Source organism: Anneissia japonica, unplaced genomic scaffold (genome assembly GCF_011630105.1).
Source record: "Anneissia japonica isolate Jap-2015-1 unplaced genomic scaffold, ASM1163010v1 scaffold654_len163719_cov168, whole genome shotgun sequence".
NCBI classification, from domain to species: Eukaryota; Metazoa; Echinodermata; class Crinoidea; order Comatulida; family Comatulidae; genus Anneissia; species Anneissia japonica.
Window position 1 is genome coordinate 111,091 of NW_022743374.1, and position 12,476 is coordinate 123,566.

Genomic DNA, 12,476 nt, shown 5'->3' on the forward strand with positions numbered 1-12,476 from the left:
TGATTAAATTTTTTAACGAGAGTGAGGAGTAACTATTTAGCCAAGTCCTTGTAACATTTGATATACATAGCATATGTAAAAGTGACTAAAAACATACATTTATTTCCCTTACCCCCATCTTAATTAGCCCAAAATAGGATATTTTATGTCAAAATTTTAAAGCACTATAAAAAAAAATTTTTTTCTGAGAAACTATATGATATACTGATTCAGAAAAACCAAAAATTAATTTTCCTCTACTTTTTTCCCGCTAATTTCCTACTGCATCCAGGCTAGTATCCTAGTTTGAAGAAGAGTGAGTGTGAAAATGTTTTTAAACACAAAACAATGCTATCTTACAATGTTGGTTTATCAGCCCAAGTTCATGCATGATCTTTTTGCATTCATTTTTGTGTTATCTTTACCTTGAGAAATGTCACTTTCATTTAAAAACACGATCGTTAGCTGGATTCACACAAACTGTTTGCTTCAAAACTGCCCATGCATGTCCATGCGCATGCCCAGAACGATCTACTGCATCTGGATTATCCTCTCACTACATGTACTTCTCTTGACAGCGAAGTTACAATCGTGTTTGTGTTTAAAGAATTAGGCCTAGGCAATAGGCCCTATGTTAAATTTGGTTGTTTTTTTTTTTAAATAAACAAGTTTTTAATATGATAATACTACTTTAAAATGAAGACAAGTAAGTTTAGACAAGTGTTAGTCAATCTAGGCAGCCTACATGGTACCATGATGCTTAACCCTCATCCTGGGGAGAACACTGCCCACGCGTACGCTATGGGGTGTCGTACGCAGCAAAGGTCAATGTTAAAGTCAATGTCTAATTTATCAAAACGTAGGCGTAAATTTCTGAAAATGTAGATCTAGTTTCCAAAAATGACGTTCTAATTTTTCAAAACGTAGTTCAAATTTTCAAAAAAAGATGATGATGATCCTTACAATAACAAGAGGTGATACGCTCGAGAAGCGGATGAAAGAAGAACCTGACAATAACAAGAGGTGATCTGCTTGTGAAGCGGATCACCAATAATAATAATAAAATCATATTTAGGACAATATTGTGTTTACTTACCAACTCATTTCAAACAACGTCTTCACATCATCTTCCAATGTTTGAAGACACTTGAAAGCATCACGTTTCATGGAACTAAAACCAAAATAATAGAACACCACAGAAAATAAAATACGATTGACATTTACAATAATAATACATTAATTTTAGTTTCAATTCATTCAACGACCATCAGAATAAGTAAAATATTGCCTGAAAATTACAAAACAAATACATCACAATACTTAAAATCAAAGAGAAAATTCAAACAATAACACTGAGTATTGAAATTCGCTAGTAAACTGCTTTTACACATTAATAACAGATGTCAATATTTGGGCTATTACAGTAGGCCAGCTTGGTTAATATATAATTTCAATGTCATTAAAATCAAGAACACCAAGAAGACATGATCTAGAATACTCTGGCAATCAAAGGTAGATTCAATTTTTTTTTTGTTCTGTTAAACTAGATATCACACTTAAGTGATAATATTTTTATTATTAATTTTGCTTTTTCTATTTACTGAAGTGCAAAAACACTGAGGAACCGCATGCGACCCGACAGCAAATTCTTTGCGGCCTGCAAAAATGAATTAAAAACAAGCAACATTGGCTAGAAAACACCTAGTTTTCTTATGGCCCCCACACCGACCATATGTTAAAAGTAACATTAAAACTGAGAAAAAAGTGGTGCAAAAGCAGTGCTTGGAGATTTTTGGAAGCTCACATGAAACATGGAAGTTTGGGTGCGGGGTGTTAAATCAAAAATTCACTTTGGCCCTCCGACCAATTTTTATGCCCACACCTGTTCTAGTTGATAATTTATACATACTGTAATCCCTCCCTTCACTTTAACGTACTTACATTTCGCATGGCAGTTGATAGAAGCTGTTAAGTCCTTTCAGATGATCTAAAAACCCCTTGAAGTTGCTCTGCCTCAGGCAATCACACATTTCAGGGCAACTCTAAACATTTACAAATGAAATAATTAAAGTTTACACAATATCATTTCCAATTTGTTCTATCTTTAATTTAATTTCTTAGCTTTACAAATTTTCACAGAAAAAATACCTGTTTAGCATAATATTTATAAAATATATTTGAATAGGTGATTGTTTTTTTCAACAAAAATAGGCTGAGAAAATGGAGGTAAAACCAAGAATAGGATAAAGGACGAGAATGGAGACATGCTCCATATCCATATCTGTACAAGATGAAAAGATTATTGTACTAAACACTAAGGAAGGAAATAACAGAAGAACCAGAAATTATGGTATGTGAAATTTAAGCAGCAATCAATAAACACAAGGTTTTTCGTAAGCATTTGGACACAGCCGTTTTATAGCGACATAAAGTCATGCGCCCTCTGTTGCATAAAAGTACAGAATTAGTACACGCGAGTGTTAAAATACAAAACCAGAAGTAAAGAATTCATCAGTTTTTGTTTACGGCCAATAAATCATCTATCATTTGCCAACAAATTAGAAGACAAAAACAACTTTTAAAATCATGAACATATATGAGGAGGGTCACAATGGAATTCGTATTTGAATAAAATATCCCAGATAAGCAATGACACTTTGGATATCGAAATATTGTTTAATTTCTAGGACACTAGACCACTAGAGTTGAGACCACTAGAAACCTCTAAATAGAGACCACAGACTAGAAGCAAGGCAATTCAACAAGACGCACATCTCGGGACATCGAAGGTTGTAACTCTGCCATCGACATTCTAGGCGCTGCGCGTCCCTACACGCTGAATGTCACCAAAACTATAGCAACCAGACGTCAGCGTGTGACAAATTACCCTCGCGCATGTTAGTTACCATGATAATCAAGCGTCGTGTGATGATTACAAAGGCTTAATGATATCTTGCACTAACATTAGACTGAAATTATATTCTTCATTTCAACATTAATTTTACTAATGTTGTGGTGTATTGTCGTTCATGAGACTCACTTCGCAGAAAAAATTAATAAATTTTCTGTATCTACTCAAATGCTAGTTTTGTGCAACTTAGTCCAACATTGTCAAAATGACAGTTTAATGTTACATAAGAACATGAAATTATATAAAATTCGTCAATTTTCTTAAAAAGTGTGTCAAAATGCTAAGGAAAATAAACAGCTTCATTTTAGATATTTGGTATTTGAAATATCACTCTTTTTCCTGTGTAGCCCTACCTCTATTCTAAAGTGTATTTTCTTTTTATATGCTCTAATAAAGTATTTTGTCTTATGGAATGCATATATGTCTGATCTTTGATTTTAGTTACCTTGACTTATATTTTTCACATCTCTAAAATTGTAGGGTCTTTGATTATGGTCTAAAGCCGGGCACGCACTGCGTTGCATTGTATGACCATCGCACGATTAATCCAACTCCGCTCTCTGTGAGGGATAGATGACGCAACGCTGTCTGCTAATTGTCGGTGGCAGTCTGAGCTAATCATCATTAAAAACAATCCATTGTGCGCGTTGCTTCGTCTATCACTCACAGTGTGCAGAGTTGAATTTATCGTACAACACATTGAGTGCCCGGCATTACTTGCCAGAATATATTATTCTTGTGTTATTAAAATAAGAAAAGGTGTTTCTTCTATGTATGATAGCTGCGGCTGTAATACTTTGCATTGGTAAGGTGGAGATGCCACCTCAAGTGAAACTTAAGGTGGCAAAAAGTAATACAAAAAGTAATTCATAAATTATTGTTTTTCATCATTATATTATAACTGCATAATATACAAAAACAAAAAATATAAAATATCAATGGGAAGCATTGTTTATGGCGACTGCAACGAAAAATGATTCCCACATCATTAATGGAACAGGCCTTCATCATGCTTGGCTGATTAGTTATGATTTACAGTCTAGTGCCATACCCAGCAAAAGTCCATGTCTAGTGGTGTTGTAAAATGCATTTGAAACCAGGCTGGTTTTTTATATACGTTTTGGAATACAATTTGGAGAGTACGTTTCATCAAGTTAAACCTACGTTTTGAATTTGAATTACATTTTAAAGAAATCAGAACTACATTTTGGGAAATTTGAATTACGTTTTGAAAAATTAGAACTTCATTTTGGGAAACTAGATCTACATTTTGAGAAACTTTTGATAAATTGGACATTGAATTTTGCAATTACATTTTGATTTTAACATGGACTGCGTATGACACCCTGTAGATAACTACCAATGTTGTGGTGTATTGATGTTCATGAGACTCACTTCGCAGAAAAAATTAATAAATTTTCTGTATCTACTCAAATGCTCGTTTTGTGCACCTTAGTCTAACATTGTCAAAATGACAGTTTAATGTTACATAAGAACATGAAATTTTATAAAATTCGTCAATTTTCTTAAAAAGTGTGTCAAAATGCTAAGGAAAATAAACCGCTTCATTTTAGATATTTGGTATTTGAAATGGGAAATTTAAATTAGATCTACATTTTGAGAAACTTACGCCTACGTTTTGATAAATTGACATTGAATTTTGCAATTACATTTTGATTTTAACATGGACTGCGTATGGCACCCTGTAGATAACTAACTGGATGGTTGATACATGGATGATGGATTGATGAAAAAAAAAACAACCACCAACTAAATTTACCACAGCTTCATCTTGCCGGAATATCTTGACATCCTCTACCAGGCCACTGTTTTCCAGTATAATTTCAACATAGAATACATCAGAGCTGATAAATATCTCCTTTAGGCTATGGCCTGTGTGAAACTTCATCCTATATTCAAATCAAACATTCTAAACAATTATAATAATAATAATGAACATTTCTTGTATGCCAGTATCTAACAAACTTATCTCAGATTGCAGTGTGCAAGATGCAAGGTACAACAAGAAATATTTCCCATAAAAACCTCCACAACATATTTAAGTTATGACTGGTTTGTATTTCCAAACTGAATAAATTAATGTATACTTGAGAATGATCTATATCATCTCTGTCTCTTATACACATCTAGATGTGTATAAGAGACAGACCTATAGGTGCCCGGAAATCGCTCTCTAATACCTTTAAAATCTTACCGGTAATTCATATCAACAATAGGCCTACAATTCAACAATTATTTTTCTTATTACAATTTAGGGGGTGCGATCGCACCGTCTCATCCGCCTCAGCTAATAAACACATATTACAATCGTATAAAGTAGAGACTAGTGAATTTAAGCCTTTCACCCCAACACCTTTAAGCGCCTTTGTTTCTATAGCTGCCAACACTGGCGGCAACGCACCTCGTTTCTATCGTATTTTGTCATTGTCGGTTGTAACCTATTATTTGTCTAAGCTTCATAGTAAATTATTATTATCATATCTGAAACATTATTTATTATCTAAAAAGAATCAAATTAAATATGTTCGCCTTAACTACCGATTGCATCGCCCGTGACTTCCGTCAACAAACACATGTGAGCAATTTTTTTTCTGCACGCTGCTAACTTGTTGCATGCATGCAAGCAATGCAAGGTTTAAAAAAAATTAATGTTGGTGGCGCACTTCACATCTTGTGCTCAAGATGACAAAAACGATCGTTTTTCGTCGATTATAGGCATTTTTAGTCCATTTTCATAATTAAAAAATAAATAAATAAATTTAATAAAATTTGTATTAGTTTTTGTAGATCAGTTTAGTCTAGTTTTAGTTAATACTAGGCTAATTACAAGATATTTTGTATAGATATTTCAACTAGCAATCATTTTTTTTAATTTGCTGGTTTGTGAATTTTTACCTAGCAATTATGACAAACCTACTAGCAAATTGCTAGTTTGCTAGCGTAAATTTCGAGCCCTGTCACAGGATTAAAATAATTTAAAAAAACATACTAAACAGTACTCCACATTAGAAATGTAGAAAATGTGATATATGATTTGATGTAGGCCTGGACCTACCATAGAATTTCTTTAGCTGTGTTCTTACCATCATAGTTACCAACTGTCTCGCATCATGAGGGACGGTCTTGCATTTCAAAGTGATTTTGGATGAAACACACATTTAGCACAAGTCTATGCGTGATAACGAATTATCACAAATTCACAAAATTGTTTTATTAACTTTATAAAAACGGTAATGCAGTAACTTCAGTCATTAGAGAGCTTTCGTTATCTCATTCGAGAATCAATTCACCGACAAAATTTCCCTTTCTCAACCAAAACCCAGCCAACCACGCACTTAGTAGAATCTAGGGGGCGCGTGCAGTCTTGCACATTAATTGTCACAACCAACTGAAATTCGGACCATACCGGGGCTGCACCCCTGGACACCGGCGGGGGCCCTAGCGGCGCTTTGCCCCCTCTCAACAGGTGGAGTCATGCATTTCAAATCTCTCAGGTTGATAACTCTATACCACTACTATTATTATTTTATTATCATTATTATTATTAATTCTCTCGCAAATTCTCATAATTTTCAATTTTCATAGCTATGCATGATTGCATTAGCTTGAGTTGCGCATGCTTAATTGTTGCATAAGAAAGTTTGACTTTTCCCATTTCTATTTCATACCCTCCTCACAGACGCTGTTTGGTTCCTGAGATGCCTTTTTGGTAACTGCGCGTACTTGACATGGCTCGACGTCACTTATCTCAATGCACATGCTCACTTGCTGTCTAGCAGTGGCGTAGCCAAGGGGGACCAGAGGGTAGGGAAACCCCCCCCCAGGCTACCCCCTGCCCTAATTTCACTTGCTTTATACATTATTATTTGAGAGCAAACGCAATCACCCCATGCAATGACATGTCATGGGGTGATCGCGCTCATGGACGCATTATGGACTTGTTTCGTTAGTTTTTCACAAACTACCAAACGATAAAAGTGGTCTCTACAATCGAGAATTGCCTTTACTACTTAAAAATTATAAACAACATGGGCCAAACTATGCTTTAAACAATAGAGGAATTTCAAGAAAATTTGGGAAACAATAACAAGTTGATTGGTCAAATAGGTAATATAACTACACAAAAGCGAATGTGACACCTAATCATGGGACTTTGAGTAAACCAGGTACAACGGAATAATTAAATGATAGGTCAATAAGATAAACAAAGGCAACAAAGCGGTTGAATACAAATATACCCAGGAGATATGACACTGATATGATTTGAGGACCCATGTTTGTGTCTCGCCGCACTACTTGTTTAAAACGTAAGAATTTTAGCCGGTGGCTATCTGTCATTAAAAATATTGTCACGTTCATATATGGGTAAATTCAAATTACATCAGGTGCGCGGTGACAACAAACTTGCAGAAAGAAATAATTTTACATTAATAAACAGTAAAATATGAGGAAATGTGCGAGGGACTCGTACGTACAACAGAAAATTGAACGCGAATTCCCTGTTTTGGAATTCATCTGGAATTATAGTTCTTTCCTTCACTATTATGCGTGGTTCTTGAAACTTTCATGTAAAACAGAGAATCAACACAATACGTCCTAATGCACAACCAACAGGCGCAAAAATAAAATTGTAAGATGTTAAAATAGATGTGGATTATGATAATTATTGTTGTTATTATATCATCATCACTATATATATTATTATAAATGCTGTAATTTATGTAAGTCCCCATGTACACTTTTTTTATAGGAAGCAGTAACATTTTGCCCAGGCTCAGTGTTCTTATTTCTTTGCCGATTTCAGGCTCAAAATGTTCTTACGTTGTTCTTATTTTTACACACTTTTCAAACACCAAAAAATATTATATTACAGTAGTATATTACTGTACTGTAATAAAAAGGGTATTGTATAGTATTATATTACAACTATCTCACATAAGGTACAGATAAAATTTGTTGGTTGTTCTATTTTTAAAAAGTACAATCCTGTTCCTAGTTATTCATGTTTCTGAAATTTATGAAACTGTAATTCGTATTATACAATAGTTTCATCATGGTTTAAAATGTTCTGTATATTCAATAAACTGCTATAAAACAATATAATGTCCATTTTTATTCTTTAATTCTATAGAAAGTTCATATGATTTATACATTATTATTATTTGAGAGCAAACAGGGTGAGGTCACATAAGATAGCCATTTATATAGCCATATTGTAAGACCGTGGGCCCTTCATAGCCCCAGCATTTGGTTCCTCACTTCGATCAGAACACTTGTCCCCCCACATGATATCACAGACCCACACAGGGGGCCTCACAACAGAAATATTCTGGCTACGCCACTGCTGTCTAGCATTTCCAAGCGCATGCTCACTGTGTTTTTGCGCCGCATCTTTAGGCTGTAACGATCAAGAGAAAATAGTCATTAAGAAACTGTAGGTAGCGGTAGCTTTTACTACAAAGAAATGGGAATTCCGAACTAAGCAATGCGGATGTGCTACCAAATAACGTCCGTGAATTATTTATAAAAAATACAGTGAGCATGCGCTTGGAAATGCTAGACAGCCAGTGAGCATGTGCATTGAAAAAGTGATGTTATCAAGCCATGTCGAGCATGCGCAGTTACCAAAAAAATCATCTTAGGAATCAAACAGCGGCTGCGAAGAGGGTATGAAATAGAAACGGGAAAACTATATGTAATATATTTATTGGGGAAGAGTGAAATGATGCAACACAGCAAGAGAAAAAGATTGATTTGGCATCGACATCCTGAAACATTTGTCCAGCAGTGGACCGGCAATAGCTGATGATGAAGCCTCTGAAGATTATCAACATGGTCGAGCCTTGATTAGTTGACAGCTTAATTAATAATAATAATAATAATTCCATACTTCTATAAGCGCATTCCACAAAAAGCCTCAATGCGCTTTAAAAAAAAGAAAACAAGCAGTGAATAAATTTTGACTTAAACTACCATTTTGAATTAATCTACAATATGGGATTACAACCCAGACAAACCCAGCCGTAGGAAGAATCTTAGATGACCCCACCCTTTGATAATTCCATATTCGTTTTATCATTTTAACATCAATTTTAATTTTAAAATAATCTTTAATTTATATACAGTATTATGCATATTGCAGTAAAAAATTAGGCCTATCCTAGAACAATAAACATAGGACTATATTACTGATTTATAGGAAAATACAGTTACAGATTTATTGAAACAGCAACTTAAATAAGATAACAAAATTTACACATAGCATAAATTTGGAAGTAGCTGTATGTTACACAAATTGAATAAGCTACAAAGTTGCGGCATTTTTATTATAGGAAATATTTCTTGTTACACATATTTCATGGACGTTCTTTGCTACCTGATTTTGTGCATGCATTAGTCTGGAATTCCGATTCTTCTGTAGTAAAAGCTACCGCTACCTACAGTTTCTTAAGGACTGTTTCCTCTTTTCGTAGCAGCCTAAAGGTGCAGCGCGGAACCAATCTCATTAAAGAATGTGCACTATATTTATTGCTTATGATTGCATCAGCGATGTAAACAGTTCAGTAAATCAAATTAATTAATGCTTTTATTTAACTAATTATGGGATGAATTAAAATATATTATCATTAGAGTTCATGGCATTGGTGGGCGAGATAAAAAATAAAGAAGAATGCGGTGGGTTCGCAAAACAATTACCCTGCCCACCTCGAACGCTCGACTCGCGAGAGCATTCCAGCTGATAATATCTTATTGGTTTTCATCAAGGTTTAGAGTAGGAGGAGATTGAGTAAAAGTTAGAGGAGAGTTCCCTGGGCTGGCTTAAACCCGATTGGGTTATAAAAGTAGGCGGCGAAAAAGGAGTAGTAAACGGTCAAAGTCGCCGGCTACTATTAATTATAACCACTTCAACCATGAAGGCATTGTGATACATTAATAATTAGATGCCTTATCAATAATGAATACCTCTGACATAATTTTTTGACAAAATTCAATATAAATGGGGAATAAAAAGTAAATGAGCTTTAAATTTTGAGTGCCATTTTCAGCCATCGACATAAAAATATCCGACACATTCCCCAACATGGTGGGGGCCAGTAACGTAGGGATGGGCAGTGGAGCAGGTACAAAGCACTGGGGCCCAGGTAGTCATACATACGCCCAAAAATAATAGTTGAATATAATTTCCACTGAATATTTTTGAAGAAAAATACAGCCAGCGAACCTTCTCAATAATAATAATAATTTTGGGAGGATGTTTACATTTTCAGGAAATTCTAGGAACTACACTTTTTCATCAGTAGCACACTTCTCAATACAGTAGAAGTTTAATTTAAGTCTGACGCCCGTAATCTTAAAACAAACTTTAGTCAAACTTCGAACTACTGTAGAACTTCATTTAGTGCTAGTTGCATCTTTAACTTCAATTTGTATTCACAAACAATGTAGTTGAAGTTTTAACTACGACTAAATCAAGTCTTAGTTTTAATTCAACTGAAGACGACTGGCAAGCCACGACTATCAAACTAATCAATGAAAAGGGCTAACTTTAATAGCAGACGAAATTTTAGAGATCCGGTAACGCAGATGAATATTCTGTGGTTCAAAAACTTATTTCCTCATAATTCATAATAGACCATCATTCCATATTTAATTTTCTAAAATAATAACTATATTAGTTGTTAACATATTACAATAGAGAATTTGAACAGACACTGAAAATTTGCTTTCTTTGGAGAAAGCCCGAGCAAGGGCGGCGCCATCTTTGTTTTGTTATTGTGAAGCTACGTGATCGCAACTCGAGGGGATTTCGTGAATGTGGCTAGCAAAACATGTTAATTTCTCCTTCTGGAAGTCAAACTTGATGTCTCTTTTGTTTAACACACCGAAGATATATCAACCCTGCATATACAATCGTTTTTATTCGTTTCATTTTATCGTGAGTTACAAAAACACATTTTTAGTGGGGTAAATATTTCAGACGATTTAGCCTGACCCTAAGCTGACTAAAAAAATCGGCCTGCGGAGGTATTATTTTAGTCGAGGTTCACGTCATTTAGTCGTAGTGCTAGTCGAAGTTCGTTTTAAGAATACGAAATGACGTAATTTTAAAGTTTTAGCTCGAACTACGACTAAAGTTTGTTTTAAGAATACCGGGGTTAGACTAAATATACATTTCAAAAGGAACATCAAAAGTATAGTATATAAAAAGTAAAAATAATTTCATAGTTTCATGTAAGATAAGTATCTTAAATGTGATCTTAAACTAAAAACTTAAAGCAAAAAATAAATAAATAAATAACAATAATGTAGGCTAACACACATGTACAAACACAGTAAAAATGCACAATAATGTAGGCTAACACACGTGCAAGCAGTAAAAATACACAAACATATACAAGAAATACACATACATCAGTACTTATCCATACAAAACCACAAACCCGACGCATACACACACATAGATACTGACACACAAAAATCCACGAACCATAACACACAAATACACAGAAAAAAGTAAATCAAATCTAATGTAAAAGTCATAGAAAGTAATATGTTAAAAATGTTCATTTGCTTTTTTGATCTCATTTCTCCTTTTCTATGACCTTGCAGCATACCCTTTAACATAAACTTTAAATTTTTTTTTTACCAACTTGATATTCGTTTTTCAGATAAATATTTTTCTAGGCATTTCTTAATAATTGAATACTCTGAAAGGGAAGATTTTTTTTATCAAGATTACCTCTCAAATCTGTAAAGTTTATTTATTACAATGGAGTAATCAATGGTATCACAAATTAATTTAAATACATTTTCTGATTCACATTTTGGAAAAAACATTGGAAAAACAAGGAATATAAAATTAAATAAAATCAAATAAATCAAAACATTCTATTATAAAAAAAAAACTGGAGTTACACAATACCCTGCTTGTTTAGCATGAGATTTCAATCGCTCAACCATGGCTGGCAAAGACATTGAACCTGTAAACAAGAAAACACACAAACAAAACAACTATCAATTATATTCAATCAAGTATATTCCGTATAGTACAAATCTAAATGGTTGCTAATTTATTTTCCAATAAGTGTGTTAAATTATTAAGGTAAAAACTCTAGACTCAAGCCTAACAGAAAATATTATCGCACTTGCGGGCAGGAGATGGCAATCAGATTTACCAACCTTTAGTTGTCGTGGTAACTAGTGTAAATTTCCTGACAAGTAAAATATTAATTATGTTTGGGGTCTGGCTCCTTTGGAGAGACTACTTAAACATAGAAAGCAATTATCTTATGTATCTTTCAGGAGCAAATTTAAGTGGGGGATTAACATGCTTCAGCACCACACCCCCTTAGATTACTATTACATGCATGTTTTTGTCATCTTGCAATTAACACTGTAAAGCTACGTTCACATCAAGCCCGGATTCCGGTCAGGAGTCCGGACCGGAATCCGGGCCCGGTTACGATTTCCGGTTGTGCGTTCACATCGCGTCCGGGGAACAAAGCATCGGGGGTCAAAGGAAGCAACCAAGTGGAACGACGTCAACACAAGGGCAACCGCCTAC

General features: G+C 34.4%; 1 protein-coding gene across 1 annotated transcript in view; it reads right to left on the reverse strand.

The window, feature by feature from the left end:
- Positions 1 to 12,476, reverse strand: part of LOC117119471 (mediator of RNA polymerase II transcription subunit 1-like) — a gene marked incomplete at its 5' end in the record, with an annotated part of 111,568 nt that overhangs the window by 85,728 nt on the left and 13,364 nt on the right. Inside the window, 4 exon segments of the mRNA XM_033264307.1 lie at positions 1,076 to 1,150; positions 1,921 to 2,021; positions 4,671 to 4,800; positions 11,835 to 11,892. Of these exon segments, the coding sequence (XP_033120198.1) occupies positions 1,076 to 1,150; positions 1,921 to 2,021; positions 4,671 to 4,800; positions 11,835 to 11,892 (364 nt within the window).